This window comes from Pipistrellus kuhlii, unplaced genomic scaffold (assembly GCF_014108245.1).
Source record: "Pipistrellus kuhlii isolate mPipKuh1 unplaced genomic scaffold, mPipKuh1.p scaffold_m20_p_9, whole genome shotgun sequence".
NCBI lineage: Eukaryota > Metazoa > Chordata > Mammalia > Chiroptera > Vespertilionidae > Pipistrellus > Pipistrellus kuhlii.
Genome location: NW_023425595.1, coordinates 28,897,860 through 28,916,404, shown reverse-complemented (window position 1 = coordinate 28,916,404; position 18,545 = coordinate 28,897,860). Strand labels below are relative to the sequence as shown.

At 44.7% G+C, this 18,545-nt stretch overlaps 2 protein-coding genes across 2 annotated transcripts; both read left to right on the top strand.

The window, feature by feature from the left end:
• The first annotated feature begins 895 nt into the window (after positions 1-895).
• On the top strand, positions 896-1,854 carry LOC118713281 (olfactory receptor 491-like). Its single transcript, XM_036427696.1, has one exon. The coding sequence runs from the start codon at positions 922-924 to the stop codon at positions 1,852-1,854; it is 933 nt and encodes a 310-aa protein (XP_036283589.1). The 5' UTR covers positions 896-921.
• Positions 1,855-11,570: 9,716 nt separating this feature from the next.
• Positions 11,571-12,529, top strand: LOC118713276 (olfactory receptor 491-like). Its single transcript, XM_036427689.2, has one exon. It carries the CDS (start codon positions 11,597-11,599, stop codon positions 12,527-12,529), a length of 933 nt encoding a protein of 310 aa, XP_036283582.1. The 5' UTR covers positions 11,571-11,596.
• The last annotated feature ends 6,016 nt before the right edge of the window (positions 12,530-18,545 follow it).

Here is an 18,545-nt window from a genome sequence, read left to right as displayed (position 1 = left end):
ATTCATAATATTGACTGAAATTGTAAATCATATAAATAGAATTAATATATGAGTAATGTCTTATTTCTGAATAAGAAAGCATTTAGTATTTCCAAAATATATAAACACTAGTTACTTATGCCCCCAAAGTACAATGAATCAAATGGATTGTGAGGCATTGTTAGTTTTGTAGGTGAGTCTTTTTCTTTAGTTGTTAATTAGAGGAGAAAAAGAAGAAAATGCATGCAAAAAGGATTTATAACTCTGTAGAATGTATCTGCAAGGATTTTTATTTAGCTGAAGTTAATGGAAATATATGCATAAATAGTGAAATTTTCAGGTAAATTAAGTACCAATTAAATTATTTTATAACATTTTAAATTAACATTGTTATTGATTTTTTTTTAGAGAAAGGAAGGGAGGGAGAGAAGGAGAAAGAGGTGGAGAGAGAGAGAGAGAGAGAGAGAGAGAGAGAGAGAGAGAGAGAGAGGGAGAGAGGTGAGAGAGAGAGAGAGGTGAGAGAAAAACATCGATCATTTGCCTACAGTATGTGCCTCAACCAAGGATAGAGCATAACTGGGTAGGTGCCCTGACCAGGACTTGAACCTGTCACCTTCTGGTATATGGAATAACACTTCCATATAATACTGGCCAGAGCCCTTAACATTATTTTCACACTACTATTTTATCATTCTAATAAGTATATCTTTCTTTTCTAATTTTCACTGAATGAAAATCAGAACCAACAAAATTTAGTATGCCCTGAAATTATGGCCTTACACTAGTGTCTTCTCTTATTATTTATCAATAAGCCTGCTTTTGCAGGACTGCCTGCCTCCAAACAGAGGAACTTTGCTGTGTCACAACACAAAACCTGGAGAAGCTTAAAAAATAAAAAGTGAATATTCACGTTTCCCTCCACAGGAATAATTCACAGAGGACATGGAAGTTGGAAACCACACCAGTGTGACCGAGTTCATCCTTTTGGGGTTAACAGAAGAATCTACACTTAGTGTCATCTTCTTTGTGATGTTCCTAGGAATCTATGCTGTCACCTTAATGGGCAATGTCAGCATAATCCTGTTAATCAGCAGCAGTCCTCAGCTTCATACCCCAATGTACCTTTTCCTCTGCCATTTGGCCTTTGTTGACATATGGTTATCCTCCTCAGTCACACCCATCATGCTCATGGGCTTCCTGAGGAAAAGAATCTCTCTGTCTGTAGCTGGCTGTGTGGCTCAACTCTGTGCTGTGGTCAAGTTTGGGACGACTGAGTGCTTTCTGCTGGCTGTCATGGCCTATGACCGCTATGTGGCCATCTGCTCCCCACTGCTCTACTCTACCCACATGTCCCCCAGGATCTGCATCCTCTTAGTGGGGATGTGCTACTTGGGTGGATGTGTGAATGCTTGGACATTTACTGGCTGTTTACTGAGTGTGTCTTTCTGTGGACCAAATCAGGTAGATCACTTTTTCTGTGATTTCTCCCCTTTGTTAAAAATTTCCTGCTCCGATATCTCCCTTGTTGAGGTTATCCCTTCCATCTCTTCTGGGTCCATTATTGTGGCCACAGTGTTTGTGATCTCTCTCTCTTACATCTACATCCTCATCACCATCCTGAAAATGCGTTCTGCTGAAGGGCGCCGCAAGGCCTTCTCCACCTGCACCTCCCACCTCACTGCAGTTACTCTGCACTATGGAACTATCACCTTCATCTATGTCCTGCCCACATCCAGCTACTCAACCGACCAGAACAAAGTGGTGTCTCTGTTCTACACAGTGGTGATACCCATGTTAAACCCTCTTATCTACAGTCTGAGGAACAGAGATGTGAAAGAGGCCCTGAGAAAGACAACTGTCAGACTGTGTTCTTAGGATCTGTTCTTAGCATGTCAGATGAACTGTAATGTTTGTGTTTACCTATATCACTTCGGACCTACTAAATGCTGCCTAACCGATTGCTTAAATTCATACTTCTTCTAACTCTCATTTTATACACTTATAAATCAGTTATTATGGCTGTAGTTATCACTGTTATTAACTCCTGTAGGTGTCAAGTGCTTTTTATTTAATTCACTTAGCAAACAATAATTTGCACTTACTGTGTGCCATGCCCTATTCTAAGCACATTACATATATTAGTTGGTTTATTTTTCACAAAAACCACATGAAGTAGTACTATTATTTCTATTTTACATATAAATCATTTGGAGCACAGAGACATTAAGTAGATTGCTCAAAATCATGCAGCTAGGAGATTGTGTATCCAGTGTTTGAATCCAGAAAGTCTGGGTCCAAAACACTATACTTTTCAATGTAGTTTTCACAGCAATCCCATGATGCCGGTATTATAAATTTTCTTCAATTTACAGGTTAGGATGCTGAGTCTTAGGGAGATCCAGTAGGTAGTCTGGGAGATTCTGGAGAAATCAGGTCCTCTTGTTCCATGCACTTAACCTATACTGTGATGCCATGAGCAATCTAATGATTTCAGCTATTACTGTTCTAGAGGATCTGAGCTTTGCTAATTGGAAAATAATTTGACTCAAAGACCAGTGACAAACATTAATTTCCATATATGTTTAGATAAATAGATCATTTCTATTTGTCCATCTCCCTTTCTCTCTCTGAAATCAATAAAAACATATTTTGAAAAAGAAGATCTGAGATGATGGTGCATCGGGCTAGTCAGTTGTAGTGTATAATAGTTAGAAATTAACCTATTCAACATATAGTTTAGGTAAAAGACCAAAAGGATTTGCTGATGGATTAGGATGAGAGGTTAAAAAAAAAGTTTAATAATTTGAGAAAACCTCAGAAATTTTTAGCCTTGCTTATTCTAAGTGGGTGTCAATGCAATGTCATCAATTAGTTAAGGAAAAGTTATATTTTAGTTAGCTATTGCTGCATAACAAGTCACTCAAAACTTACAGCTTAAAACAAAATTTTTCTTCTTTTATTCCATTATTTTGTGATCCAGAAATTCAGGTTGGGCTTGTCTCAGCATTTCTCCACCACAAGAAATTAAGTGATATTCACTCAGAAGCCTGGCACCTTGGCAAGGATGGCTTGAAATCCTCTCCCTCTCTACGTAGTCTTAGAGTCTTTCCATAGGTCTTACCAGCAGAGTAGTTGAATTTCTCACTTGGTGGCTCACATTCCAATAGCAAGTGTCCCAAGAGGCTAAAAGAGATTATTTCCTATGACCTGCCTGCCTGCCTGATTGCCCCTAACTACCCTCTCTCCCCCTGCCAGACCCAGAGCATCATTTCCATTGTCTTCTATTGGCAATAAAATAATAAAATAAAATAATAAATAAAATAAATCACTAAAGCCAGTCCAGATTTAAGGGGAGGGAAATTAGATCACATCTCCCAGCAACAAATGAATAGCCAAGACTTTGGAACCATCTCCAATTTACCATAATCCCTGCGACTACAATTACTTATCTACTTCCCACATATCAAAATACATTTATACCTTCCTATATTTCCTCAAAACATTATGCCATTACAGCATTGGCGTTGAGTTTATCATCATGAGATCTAGATCAGGCATGGGTGAGGTTCCTTGTGCACAACTTCTTTTGAAAACCTAGGAACTAATGTGACATGACTCCTACACATCTATCAGGTACTATTGATACAGGCATTGAAAAACTGCAGTAAATACTTCTTTCCATAAGGGAGGAATATGGGAGTCACCTAGCAGCATTGGCCCATGGAAATTACAAAATCCAACTAGACACATGCTGCCATGTTTTTTTAAAAATCAGGATCTAGTACTGCTTCTTGCTAATAAGTTTCTGTGGCTCTTGGCTGTGCCTTCTGAGCTTATATTTCAATTCTCCTTTTACAAGGGAGGAGGGGGATCCCATTTGATAGCTGAACTAGGGGCTCAGTGCACGAATTCATGCACCCTGAAAGGAACTGTGGACCACAAGGCTGTGGTGGGTACAGGGCCAGGTCTTGGCCCATCCTCTGTGCCCCCTCGGTGGCCCTCCCACCACAGCCCCAGTCCCCTGTCTGCCAACAGCCCCGCTCCTGCTGCTGCCGCCCCCATGCACTAATGATGCCAGCCCCACTTTCAGCCGCTGACAGTGCAGAGCGATTGGGGCTGGCACCAGCAGGAGTATGAGCAGGGCCAGCACTGGCAGCTGGTGCAAATGTGTAGTGGAACCGCAGCATGTGGGAGCAAAGAATTTTCAGTAACTACCAGAGGCTCGTCCTGATGACAGCAGTCTGAAGCCCCCGCTCACTTGCTCAGCCAATGCCTGTCATATTCCACGCTCTGCTGCCTGCTGCTGCTGCCTGCCATTTTTCCTGCAAGTCCCCTGGTGGTCAGCACACGTCATAACAACCAGTTGTTTGGTTGTTGGCTGTTCTACTGTTTGGTCTATTTGCATATTAGGGTTTTATAGAGAGAGACTAGAGGCCCGGTGCATGAATTTCATGCACGGGGGTGGGGGACCGCTCAGCCCAGCCTGCACCCTCTCCAATCTGGGACCCCTTTCAGGAATGTCCAACTGCTGGTTTAGGCCTAATCCTGGGGATTGGGCCTAAAGCGGCAGTTGGATATCCCTCTCACAGTCTGGGACTGCTGGCTCCTAACTGCTCACCTGCCTGCCTGCCAGCCTGGTTGCTCCCAGCTGCCCCCCACTGCTGGCCTGATTGTCCCCTAACTACCTCCTCCCAGCTACTGGTCTGGTTGCCCCTTACTGTCCCCTCTGCAGTTCTGGTTGCCCCCAATTGCCCCCCTGCTGACCTGATTACTTCCAACTGCCCCCCCCCTGCTGGCCTGGTCACCTCCAACTGTCCCCCCTGCTGGCCTGGTCACTCCTAACTGCCCCCACCTGCTGGCCTGATTTCCCCTCACTGCCCCTGCTATTGGCCTGGTTGCCCCAAACTGCCCCCCTGCTGGCCAGGTCACCCACAACTGGCCCCCTGATAGCCAGGTGTCCCCTAAATATCCCCCTGCCAGCCTGGTCACCCCATGCAGCCTGATGTTCAGTTGTTTGGTCGTCCATTACTAACCCCCCTGCCAGCTTGGTTGCCCCATTCAGCTTGCTGTTCAGTTGTTTGGTCGTCCTTCATTAACCCCCCTGCTAGCCTGCTGCTCATGCAGCCTGCTGTTTGGTTGTCTGTCCAGTTGTTCTGGTTGTGATGGCCCCTGGCTTTTTATATATTAGGAGGACTAGTGGGCTGGTGCATAAAAATTTGTGTATTGGGGGAGGGGGTCCCTCAGCTCGGTCTGCCCTATTTCACAGTCTGGGAGCACTCATGGGATGTCCTACTGATGGCTAAGCCCAAGTCTTGCTTCCCTCTGCAGGAGGCAACTGGCTGATCAGATATAGAGATATGTTCTGAAGGCAGCACGGACTCCTTCCTTATTTCTTTCCTCTGTGGTTGGAGAATAGGGGACTAAGAGGTGGCCAGGTCTGGGGTTTTTGTAGGCAGTGGAAAGAGAGAGAGGACTGGGGAAAGCCTAGACATGGTTCCCTTCAATTGTCCTCCCTTTCTTCAGGTCCCTCCCTGTTTTTTCTTAGTCATGGTGGACACTTGGGCCTCAGACCAACAGAAGCCCAGTGACAGTGGAGTTCAGCCCCCTCACTTCTCAGCTGAATGTACAGCCACCTCACATTCCAAGTGGGGCTAAAACGCTGGGAATTCACACCTCCCGGGCTTTCCCTTCTCAGTTTCTTCCTTGTGTCTGTTGCAAACTTCACTGAGACACTGAAGCAGTTCTGCCTTGGTAGTTCTGCACAGCCCTCTGCCCAGGTGCCACTGGGCACTCTTCCTTGAGGTTAGGGGTTAATAGTCTGCACTCAGAGAGGTTGCCCAGAGCCCATTCCCCCGGGCAGGTGGGACAGGGGGGCTAGCTTGGAGAGCTGGAGGAAGATGGCAGAGTAAGAGTTGGTATGAGCCAGCACCTGCTCAGCCAGACTTCCTAAGCTCCCCACTGGGCCCAGGCCAGGCCCATTCCCAGTGCCTGGGGGATCCCAGCTGAGGTCCCCTCCCTGCACCCAGCACCCTCCTCCCTGTTTTACCACCAGGGGGCAGGAGTAGCTTGCTTATTCACTCTGGACCCTGCCAGCCTAGCAGGTGGTGGCACAGGCAGTGCAGCCTAAGGCACTGGTGGTGGAGAGCCTCCTCCCCCTCCTTGAACTGTGGGGTAGGGTCTCAGCAGTTTGAGACCACCCCAGGGGCTGTGCATGGAGACATCACTCACCGCTGAGCCACCGTCCGGCCTAAGACCTGTGAGGACTGGGGTGTCCTCAGGCTCCCACTGGCCCCATCAAAGCCAGACTCAGCTTGGCCAGCTGTCCCCACATGCCCTGCAGGCCTTATCACCCTCATGAATCCCTGCAGCCCAGCCCTCCCATCTCAGGAAGTGGCATGCGCAATTGCCATGGCTCACTCCCCAGTGCAGTCAGGCCTGCCCACAGGCACATAGGCAGGAATTGGGCCACCAAGAGGGGAGGAGGGAGAAGGGATGTGCAGGCCGGGGCTGATGCGCGACACTTGGTGGTGTAAACACAGCCCCTTCTATGCCCCCTCCTTCACTGCACCAGCCCCTTGGACCACATTCCCGGGCACCCCTGCCTGGTGCCACACTCTGGGCCTGGGGTGGGGACAAGGGACCTGGATCTGTGGCCTGGAGGCAGCCCTTGTTGGCTTGGAGTTGCAGTAGTTGGTTAGGGAGGGATGTGGGGTGCCACGAGGCAGCCTCACACAAGTCCCCGCTGCAAGCCTTCACCTCTCTCTCTCTCTCTCTCTTTCTCTCTCTCTCTCTCTCTCTCTCTCTGAGAGGTCAGCAATTCAGCCCGCTTGGCATGGTGCGCACACAGAGGCATTCAATCGAGCCTTTGGTATTTTGGATGTTGCAGACACTGGCTCTTTATATACATAGATAGTTTTCTTGGCCTATTTCTCGCCCGTTCTAAGTTGAGAGTCCAAACCTACCCACTTTGCACTGTGCAAGCTGATATTCATCAAGAACTTTGTGAGGTGCTGTATCCTCATGCCTTATTTATTTTATATCTTGAAGTCTGTACCGCTGGAGCCCCAGTCAACTATTTTGTTGACTCTCCCAACCCTCCTCTATCACTGGAAACCACCAATGAATATTCTATGTATCTATGAGTGTATTGTGGGTGGTATTTTTTTTTTTTTTCTGGAGGGGATCGTTGTTCTTTCTTTTGTTTTGCTTTTCACATTCCACAAATAAGTGAAACCATGTATCATTCTCTGATTTATTTGACTTAATACCCTCAAGGTTCATCCATGTTGTTGCATAATGACATTTCATTTTTTTATGGCTGAGTAATATCCCATTGTGTATCTTTACCACATCTTTCTTATCCATCATTAGTCTATCAATGAACACTTAAGTTGCTTCCATGTCTTAACTATTGTAAATAATGCTACATTGAGCATAGGGATTCATATATCATTTCAAAATAGTATTTTTGTTTTCTATAGATAAACACCCAGAAGTGAATGATGAATTACATGGTAATTCTTTTTTTTTTCTTTCTTCCTTTTTTTTTTTTTTTTTTTAGGAATCTCTATAATGTTTTCCATAGTAGCTGCATCAATTTACAATCTCATCAACAGTGCACAAAGGTTCCCTTTTCTCCACATCCTCACCAACACTTTTTAATTCTTGACTTTTTATTTTTTTATTATTATTATTTTATTGTAAAATATATTTTATTGATTTTTTTTTTTTTTTACAGAGAGGAAGGGAGAGAGCTAGAGAGCTAGAAACGTCGATGAGAGAACAACATCTACCAGCTGCTTCTTGCACACCCCCTACTGAGAATGTGCCCGCAACCAATGTACATACCCTTGACCTTAATTGAACCTGGGACCTTTCAGTCCGCAGACCGACGCTCTACCGCTGAGCCAAACCGGTTTCGGCTTAATTCTTGCCTTTTTAATGATAGCCACTCTAACAGGTATGAGGTGATATCTCATTGAGTTTTGATTTATATTTTTCTCTTGATTAGTGACATTGAGCATCTTTTCATGTGCATATTAGTCATCTATATGTCTTCTTGGTGGAAATATCTATTTAGAGCACATGTGTCAAACACAAGGCCCGCGGGCCAAATCCGTCCCGCCAGGCCTTGCAATGTGGCCCGCACCGCGCTCTCATCACTGCACTCCGCTGCATTTCCATCACAATGACAGTTTATGACTGTTCAGTAAACCATTCAGCCCGCGATTTAGGCTGGATTTTAGATTTTGGCCCCTTCTCTGATTGAGTTCGACACCCCTAATTTAGAGCCTCTGCCCATTTCTTCTTATTGAGTTGTTTTTGTTATTGAATTGTATGAGTTGTTTTTTAAATATTAGCCCTTTATTGAATATATGCTTTGCAAACATATTCTCCCATGCAGTAGGTGGTCTTTTTCTTTTTTGGATAATCTCCTTTGCAGTGCAGAAACTTTTTAGTTGGATATAATCCCACTTGTTTATTTCTTCTTCTGTCACCTTTTCTTTTAGAGTCCTATCTCTCAAAAATCATTGCCAAGACCAATGTCAAGTAGCTAACTGCCTATATTTTCTTATAGGGTTTTGTGTTTTTATGAAAATGTTCCTTTTCATAGTGACCCAAAGGTTATTTTATTGGAAAGTACACTGATGTCATCTTACTAACCCTAACAAAGTAGGAAGCTAATTGTTCTGAACGTTTCCTATGGTGTGGGAGACCAAAAACTCTCTCCTTCACTTTCATTAATTAAGGGAGAAGGGATTCCAAAGGACACCATGACATTTAGATGTTCCTTTGGGAAGGACAGCCTTGCCTTAATGAGCCACCAGGCTCTACAAGGTTTTCTGTACGAGAACATTTTTCTCAATGGGACAAGCAAGAACAGCCCTAAGAGATTTGTTCTGTTCTGTTAGAGTCTTCCTTTTCCTCCCACCACGCACACATAGATAGCCACCCTCATCCTCACAGCATGTGTGCATCTATGGTCCTTGATCAAGGGGAGCATTCAGTGGTCTGCATTGTCCAGTATTCAACCTGTAAAACTAAGTGGAAAACTTCTGCCTTATAAAATTATCTTTGGAGTTCAGCCTCAAGCATTCTAGCTCTGAAGGTGGGTGCAACTGTTTTAATTTTTGTTTGTTCAATGAGAAATTTAAAATAAAAGAAACTAATCAACTTAGCTCTTGACCTCTGTGGAGACTGTGGCCTCAGCAAGGGATGCAGAGCAGAATGTTACTCTAGACACCAAAACCAGGCTGCCCAGGAGTCGCAGGGGCGCGTGGATGGTCTGCAGCAGCCAGAGCCACTATGCTTGTGTGACTGAAACTCTGAAAGGAAATCGTGAAGAAACCACCAGGTACTCAGGTTGGACGCTCACAGTCCTATGCCTTCTGGTCCCCGTGCACTGAGTGAAGGGATAGTTGAGAGTTAGAGTCCCTGCCCCAGGTGGGCAGCAGGAATGGATGGCAAAGTGAAGAAAGAGCTCAAGAAAGAACCCTGTGGCCAGTGGAGAAGAAGGGAATGTCAAGAACCAGGTGTCCTATTCTGCATCTCAACGGTGTAGTCCAGAAGTATGAAGGCATCAGATATTGTACTTCCTGTCTTAATTTTGATTTGTGGTGAAAATCTCCTGCCATGTGTTGAAAGAAAAACTATGGAGATTTTCTCATCCAGAAAATTAACCAAGAAAATCCACCAACACTTCATATTTGACTAGTAAAAAATAGCCCTGCAGTATGAGCAAACACCTTTGGGAACTTTATAAATATAATGGCTTTTAATCTCACAACAAAGCTGCATTACAGAAACAGTTATTCACAGTTTACCAAAGAAAACGCTGAGAGTCACAGAGATTGGCATGCTTAAGTTAAAACAGCTGGCTGGTGGGCAGCCTAGGAACTCTTTTCCCTTCCTCTCTATGACTCTGCCAGCACAGACTGAGGCTCACACTATGTGCTCTGTGATGCAGGGGTGGCTCGCAAATTTTGCCCGGTACGTGGCCCCTTGCTCAGACCAGTGTACGTTCAGAGTCTGACAATGAGCATTCTGTGGGACCTTACGTGTGTGGAAAGGCCAAAGGAACAACAGATGCTTAAATTTAACAAAGGAAAGGCAATGAAGACAAGCTAGCTGTATTCAAATATGTCAGAGTTTTTCTATAGAAAGGTATAATTAACCTCTAGGAGATGATTGATAGGTGTAATGCTAGAACTAACAGCAATGGCAGCAACCGGTCACTATCATAATATAAATGCACTTAATGAAATCAAAGAAGAGATAGAACACATTTTAAATGAACTGGAGGTTATCAAATATTAGTTCATTATACCTTACCATTCATTTACTTAGAGAACTAAGTCCCATTTTTTGAAATTGTAAATGCTTTCTTATTCAGAAATAAGACATTTTTATGATATCTGATAGTGATATTTACTATGTGTTTAGAACTTTAAGAATGGAAATAATGTTGATAGCAGAAAATTGTGTTTCTTTGAAAATCAGAACCAACAAACTGAGTAGAAAACCTCAGTTTCATTTAACATGACCCTCAAAAGCACAAAAATAGCAAGAAAAGATATATAGGAAGATACATTTAGAAATGTAATCAGGTAGATTAAGCTTCATGAATACCATGCTAAGGTATTTGACATATTTTCCATCCAGCATTTCAGATATGGAAATTTCTTATGAAACTGGATATATTTTATTGATAATATTGACTGAAATTGTAAATCATGTAAATGGAATTATTATATGAGTAATGTCTTATTTCTGAATAAGAAAGCATTTATTATTTCCTAAATATATAAATACTAGTTACTTATGCCTCCAAAGTACAATGAATCAAATGGATTGTGAGGCATTGTTAAAGTTTTATAGGTGAGTCTTTTTCTTTAGTTGTTAATTAGAGGAGAAAAAGAAGAAAATGCATGCAAAAAGGATTTATAACTCTGTAGACTGTATCTGCAAGAATTTTTATTTAGCTGAAGTTAATGAAAAGATAAGATATGCATAAATAGTGAAATTTTCAGGTAAATTAAGTCCCAATTAAATTAGTTTATAATATTTTAAATTATCATCATTTTTATTAATTGATTTTTTTAGAGAGAGGAAGAGAGGGAGAGAAGGAGTGAGGAAGCAGTGTGTGTGGGGGAGAGAGAGAGATAAAAAGAGAGAGAGAGAGAAACTGATGTGAGAGAAAAGCATCAATCAGTTGCATACAGTATAAGCCCCAACCTAGGATAGAGTCTAACTGGGTAGGTGCCCTGACCAGGACTCGAACCTGCCACCTTCTTGTCTTGGGAGAACACTTCTAAAATAGCCACACCAGTGAGGGCCCTTAAAATTATTTTCACACTTCTATTTTCTCATTCTGGTAAGTATATTTTTCTTTTCTAATTTTCACTGAATGAAAATCAGAACCAACAAAGTTTAATATCCCTGAAATTATTGCCTCACACTACGGTCTTCTCATTATTTATCAATAAGCCTGCCTTTGCAGGACTGCCTGCCTCCAAACAGAGGAACTTTGCTGTGTCACAACACAAAACATGGAGAAGCATAAAAAATAAAAAATGAATATTCACATTTCCCTCCACAGGAATAATTCACAGAGGACATGGAAGTTGGAAACCACACCAGTGTGACAGAGTTCATCCTTTTGGGGTTAACAGAAGAATCTACACTTAGTGTCATCTTCTTTGTGATGTTCCTAGGAATCTATGCTGTCACCTTAATGGGCAATGTCAGCATAATCCTGTTAATCAGTAGCAGTCCTCAGCTTCATACCCCAATGTACCTTTTCCTCTGCCATTTGGCCTTTGTTGACATATGGTTATCCTCCTCAGTCACACCCATCATGCTCATGGGCTTCCTGAGGAAAAGAATCTCTCTGTCTGTAGCTGGCTGTGTGGCTCAACTCTGTGCTATGGTCAAGTTTGGGATGACTGATTGCTTTCTACTGGCTGTCATGGCCTATGACCGCTATGTGGCCATCTGCTCCCCACTGCTCTACTCTACCCACATGTCCCCCAGGATCTGCATCCTCTTAGTGGGGATGTGCTACTTGGGTGGATGTGTGAATGCTTGGACATTTACTGGCTGTTTACTGAGTGTGTCTTTCTGTGGACCAAATCAGGTAGATCACTTTTTCTGTGATTTCTCCCCTTTGTTAAAAATTTCCTGCTCCGATATCTCCCTTGTTGAGGTTATCCCTTCCATCTCTTCTGGGTCCATTATTGTGGCCACAGTGTTTGTGATCTCTCTCTCTTACATCTACATCCTCATCACCATCCTGAAAATGCGTTCTGCTGAAGGGCGCCGCAAGGCCTTCTCCACCTGCACCTCCCACCTCACTGCAGTTACTCTGTACTATGGAACTATCACCTTCATCTATGTCCTGCCCACATCCAGCTACTCAACCGACCAGAACAAAGTGGTGTCTCTGTTCTACACAGTGGTGATCCCCATGTTAAACCCTCTTATCTACAGTCTGAGGAACAGAGATGTGAAAGAGGCCCTGAGAAAGACAACTGTCAGATTGTGTTCTTAGGATCTGTTCTTACCATGTCAGGTTTGTGTTTACCTGTATCACACTTTGGACCTACTAAATGCTGCCTAACCGATTGCTTAAATTCATACTTCTTCTAACTCTCATTTTATACACTTATAAATCAGTTATTATGGCTGTAGTTATCACTGTTATTAACTCCTGTAGGTGTCAAGTGCTTTTTATTTAATTCACTTAGCAAACAATAATTTGCATTTACTGTGTGCCATGTCCTATTCTAAGCACATTACATATATTAGTTGGTTTATTTTTCACAAAAACCACATGAAGTAGTACTATTATTTCTATTTTACATATAAATCATTTGGAGCACAGAGACATTAAGTAGATTGCTCAAAATCATGCAGCTAGGAGATTGTGTATCCAGTGTTTGAATCCAGAAAGTCTGGGTCCAAAACAGTATACTTTTCAATGTAGTTTTCACAGCAATCCCATGATGCCGGTATTATAAATTTTCTTCAATTTACAGTTTAGGATGCTGAGTCTTAGGGAGATCCAGTAGGTAGTCTGGGAGATTCTGGAGAAATCAGGTCCTCTTGTTCCATGCACTTAACCTATACTGTGATGCCATGAGCAATCTAATGATTTCAGCTATTACTGTTCTAGAGGATCTGAGCTTTGCTAATTGGAAAATAATTTGAGTCAAAGACCAGTGACAAACATTAATTTCCATATATGTTTAGATAAATAGATCATTTCTATTTGTCCATCTCCCTTTCTCTCTCTGAAATCAATAAAAACATATTTTGAAAAAGAAGATCTGAGATGATGGTGCATCGGGCTAGTCAGTTGTAGTGTATAATAGTTAGAAATTAACCTATTCAACATATAGTTTAGGTAAAAGACCAAAAGGATTTGCTGATGGATTAGGATGAGAGGTTAAAAAAAAGTTTAATAATTTGAGAAAACCTCAGAAATTTTTAGCCTTGCTTATTCTAAGTGGGTGTCAATGCAATGTCATTAATTAGTTAAGGAAAAGTTATATTTTAGTTAGCTATTGCTGCATAACAAGTCACTCAAAAATTACAGCTTAAAACAAAATTTTTCTTCTTTTATTCCATTATTTTGTGAGCCAGAAATTCAGGTTGGGCTTGTCTCAGCATTTCTCCACCACAAGAAATTAAGTGATATTCACTCAGAAGCCTGGCGCCTTGGCAAGGATGCTTGAAATCCTCTCCCTCTCTACGTAGTCTTAGAGTCTTTCCATAGGTCTTACCAGCAGAGTAGTTGAATTTCTCACTTGGTGGCTCACATTCCAATAGCAAGTGTCCCAAGAGGCTAAAAGAGATTATTTCCTATGACCTGCCTGCCTGCCTGATTGCCCCTAACTACCCTCTCTCCCCCTGCCAGACCCAGAGCATCATTTCCATTGTCTTCTATTGGCAATAAAATAATAAAATAAAATAATAAATAAAATAAAATAAATCACTAAAGCCAGTCCAGATTTAAGGGGAGGGAAATTAGATCACATCTCCCAGCAACAAATGAATAGCCAAGACTTTGGAACTATCTCCAATTTACCATAATCCCTGCGACCACAATTACTTATCTACTTCCCACATATCAAAATACATTTATACCTTCCTATATTTCCTCAAAACATTATGCCATTACAGCATTGGCGTTGAGTTTATCATCATGAGATCTAGATCAGGCATGGGTGAGGTTCCTTGTGCACAACTTCTTTTGAAAACCTAGGAACTAATGTGACATGACTCCTACACATCTATCAGGTACTATTGATACAGGCATTGAAAAACTGCAGTAAATACTTCTTTCCATAAGGGAGGAATATGGGAGTCACCTAGCAGCATTGGCCCATGGAAATTACAAAATCCAACTAGACACATGCTGCCATGTTTTTTTAAAAATCAGGATCTAGTTCTGCTTCTTGCTAATAAGTCTCTGTGGCTCTTGGCTGTGCCTTCTGAGCTTATATTTCAATTCTCCTTTTACAAGGGAGGAGGGGGATCCCATTTGATAGCTGAACTAGGGGCTCAGTGCACGAATTCATGCACCCTGAAAGGAACTGTGGACCACAAGGCTGTGGTGGGTACAGGGCCAGGTCTTGGCCCATCCTCTGTGCCCCCTCTGTGGCCCTCCCACCACAGCCCCAGTCCCCTGTCTGCCAACAGCCCCGCTCCTGCTGCTGCCGCCCCCATGCACTAATGATGCCAGCCCCACTTTCAGCCGCTGACAGTGCAGAGCGATTGGGGCTGGCACCAGCAGGAGTATGAGCAGGGCCAGCACTGGCAGCTGGTGCAAATGTGTAGTGGAACCGCAGCATGTGGGAGCAAAGAATTTTCAGTAACTACCAGAGGCTCGTCCTGATGACAGCAGTCTGAAGCCCCCGCTCACTTGCTCAGCCAATACCTGTCATATTCCACGCTCTGCTGCCTGCTGCTGCTGCCTGCCATTTTTCCTGCAAGTCCCCTGGTGGTCAGCACACGTCATAACAACCAGTTGTTTGGTTGTTGGCTGTTCTACTGTTTGGTCTATTTGCATATTAGGGTTTTATAGAGAGAGACTAGAGGCCCGGTGCATGAATTTCATGCACGGGGGTGGGGGACCGCTCAGCCCAGCCTGCACCCTCTCCAATCTGGGACCCCTTTCAGGAATGTCCAACTGCCGGTTTAGGCCTAATCCTGGGGATTGGGCCTAAAGCGGCAGTTGGATATCCCTCTCACAGTCTGGGACTGCTAGCTCCTAACTGCTCACCTGCCTGCCTGCCAGCCTGGTCGCTCCCAGCTGCCCCCCACTGCTGGCCTGATTGTACCCTAACTACCTCCCCCCAGCTACTGGTCTGGTTGCCCCTTACTGTCCCCTCTGCAGTTCTGGTTGCCCCCAATTGCCCCCCTGCTGACCTGATTACTTCCAACTGCCCCCCCCTGCTGGCCTGGTCACCTCCAACTGTCCCCCCTGCTGGCCTGGTCACTCCTAACTGCCCCCACCTGCTGGCCTGATTTCCCCTCACTGCCCCTGCTATTGGCCTGGTTGCCCCAAACTGCCCCCCTGCTGGCCAGGTCACCCACAACTGGCCTCCTGATAGCCAGGTGTCCCCTAAATATTCCCCTGCCAGCCTGGTCACCCCATGCAGCCTGATGTTCAGTTGTTTGGTCGTCCATTACTAACCCCCCTGCAAGCTTGGTTGCCCCATTCAGCTTGCTGTTCAGTTGTTTGGTCGTCCTTCATTAACCCCCCTGCTAGCCTGCTGCTCATGCAGCCTGCTGTTTGGTTGTCTGTCCAGTTGTTCTGGTTGTGATGGCCCCTGGCTTTTTATATATTAGGAGGACTAGTGGGCTGGTGCATAAAAATTTGTGTATTGGGGGAGGGGGTCCCTCAGCTCGGTCTGCCCTATCTCACAGTCTGGGAGCACTCATGGGATGTCCTACTGATGGCTAAGCCCAAGTCTTGCTTCCCTCTGCAGGAGGCAACTGGCTGATCAGATATAGAGATATGTTCTGAAGGCAGCACGGACTCCTTCCTTATTTCTTTCCTCTGTGGTTGGAGAATAGCAGGCTAAGAGGTGGCCAGTCTGGGGTTTTTGTAGGCAGTGGAAAGAGAGAGAGGACTGGCAAAAGCCTAGACATGGTTCCCTTCAATTGTCCTCCCTTTCTTCAGGTTCCCCCCTGTTTTTTCCTAGTCGTGGTGGACACTTGGGCCTCAGACCAACAGAAGCCCAGTGACAGTGGAGTTCAGCCCCCTCACTTCTCAGCTGAATGTACAGCCACCTCACATTCCAAGTGGGGCTAAAACGCTGGGAATTCACACCTCCCGGGCTTTCCCTTCTCAGTTTCTTCCTTGGGTCCGTTGCAAACTTCACTGAGACACTGAAGCAGCTCTGCCCTGGTAGTCCTGCACAGCCCTCTGCCCAGGTGCCACTGGGCACTCTTCCTTGAGGTTAGGGGTCCATAGTCTGCGCTCAGAGAGGTCGCCCAGAGCCCATTCCCGCGGGCAGGTGGGACAGGGGGGCTAGCTTGGAGAGCTGGAGGAAGATGGCAGAGTAAGAGTTGGTATGAGCCAGCACCTGCTCAGCCAGACTTCCTAAGCTCCCCACTGGACCCAAGCCAGGCCCATTCCCAGTGCCTGGAGGATCCCAGCTGAGGTCCCCTCCCTGCACCCAGCACCCTCCTCCCTGTTTCACCACCAAGGGGGCAGGAGTAGCTCGCTTATTCACTCTGGACCCTGCCAGCCTAGCAGGTGGTGGCACAGGCAGTGCAGCCTAAGGCACTGGTGGTGGCGAGCCTCCTCCCCCTCCTTGAACTGTGGGGTAGGGTCTCAGCAGCTTGTGACCACCCCAGGGGCTGTGCATGGAGACATCACTCACCGCTGAGCCACCGTCCGGCCTAAGACCTGTGAGGACTGGGGTGTCCTCAGGCTCCCACTAGCCCCATCAAAGCCAGACTCAGCTTGGCCAGCTGTCCCCACATGCCCTGCAGGCCTTGTCACCCTCATGAATCCCTGCAGCCCAGCCCTCCCATCCCAGGAAGTGGCATGTGCAATTGCCATGGCTCACTCCCCAGTGCAGTCAGGCCTGCCCACAGGCACATAGGCAGGAATTGGACCACCAAGAGGGGAGGAGGGAGAAGGGATGTGCAGGCCGGGGCTGATGCGGGACAGTTGGTGGTGTAAACACAGCCCCTTCTATGCCCCCTCCTTCACTGCACCAGCCCCTTGGACCACATTCCCGGGCACCCCTGCCTGGTGCCACACTCTGGGCCTGGGGTGGGGACAAGGGACCTGGATCTGTGGCCTGGAGGCAGCCCTTGTTGGCTTGGAGTTGCAGTAGTTGGTTAGGGAGGGATGTGGGGTGCCACGAGGCAGCCTCACACAAGTCCCCGCTGCAAGCCTTACCTCTCTCTCTCTCTCTCTCTCTCTTTCTCTCTCTCTCCTCTCTCTCTCTCTCTCTCTCCTCTCTCTCTCTCTCTCTCTCTCTCTGAGAGGTCAGCAATTCAGCCCGCTTGGCATGGTGCGCACACAGAGGCATTCAATCGAGCCTTTGGTATTTTGGATGTTGCAGACACTGGCTCTTTATATACATAGATAGTTTTCTTGGCCTATTTCTCGCCCGTTCTAAGTTGAGAGTACAAACCTACCCACTTTGCACTGTGCAAGCTGATATTCGTCAAGAACTTTGTGAGGTGCTGTATCCTCATTGCCTTATTTATTTTATATCTTGAAGTCTGTACCGCTGGAGCCCCAGTCAACTATTTTGTTGACTCTCCCAACCCTCCTCTATCACTGGAAACCACCAATGAATATTCTATGTATCTATGAGTGTATTGTGGGTGGTATTTTTTTTTTTTTCTGGAGGGGGACGTTGTTCTTTCTTTTGTTTTGCTTTTCACATTCCACAAATAAATGAAACCATGTATCATTCTCTGATTTATTTGACTTAATACCCTCAAGGTTCATCCATGTTGTTGCATAATGACATTTCATTTTTTTATGGCTGAGTAATATCCCATTGTGTATCTTTACCACATCTTTCTTATCCATCATTAGTCCTATCAATGAACACTTAAGTTGCTTCCATGTCTTAACTATTGGAAATAAGGCGACATTGAGCATAGGGATTGATATATCATTTCAAAATAGTATTTTTGTTTTCTATAGATAAACACCCAGAAGTGAATGATGAATTACATGGTAATTTTTTTTTTCTTTCTTTCTTCTTTCTTTCTTTCTTTTCTTTTTTAGGAACCGCTATAATGTTTTCCATAGTAGCTGCAATCAATTTACAATCTCATCAACAGTGCACAAAGGTTCCCTTTTCTCCACATCCTCACCAACACTTTTAATTCTTGACTTTTTATTTTTTTATTATATTATTTTAAAATATATTTACTGATTTTTTTTTTTTACAGAGAGGAAGGGAGAGAGCTAGAGAGCTAGAAAACGTCGATGAGAGAGCAACATCGACCAGCTGCTTCTTGCACACCCCCTACTGAGGATGTGCCCGCAACCAATGTACATGCCCTTGACCAGAATCGAACCT

Bases quoted from the DNA above. Each gene is read 5' to 3' on its own strand.
- LOC118713276 (XM_036427689.2), top strand. From the start codon at position 11,597: ATGGAAGTTGGAAACCACACCAGTGTGACAGAGTTCATCCTTTTGGGG.
- LOC118713281 (XM_036427696.1), top strand. From the start codon at position 922: ATGGAAGTTGGAAACCACACCAGTGTGACCGAGTTCATCCTTTTGGGG.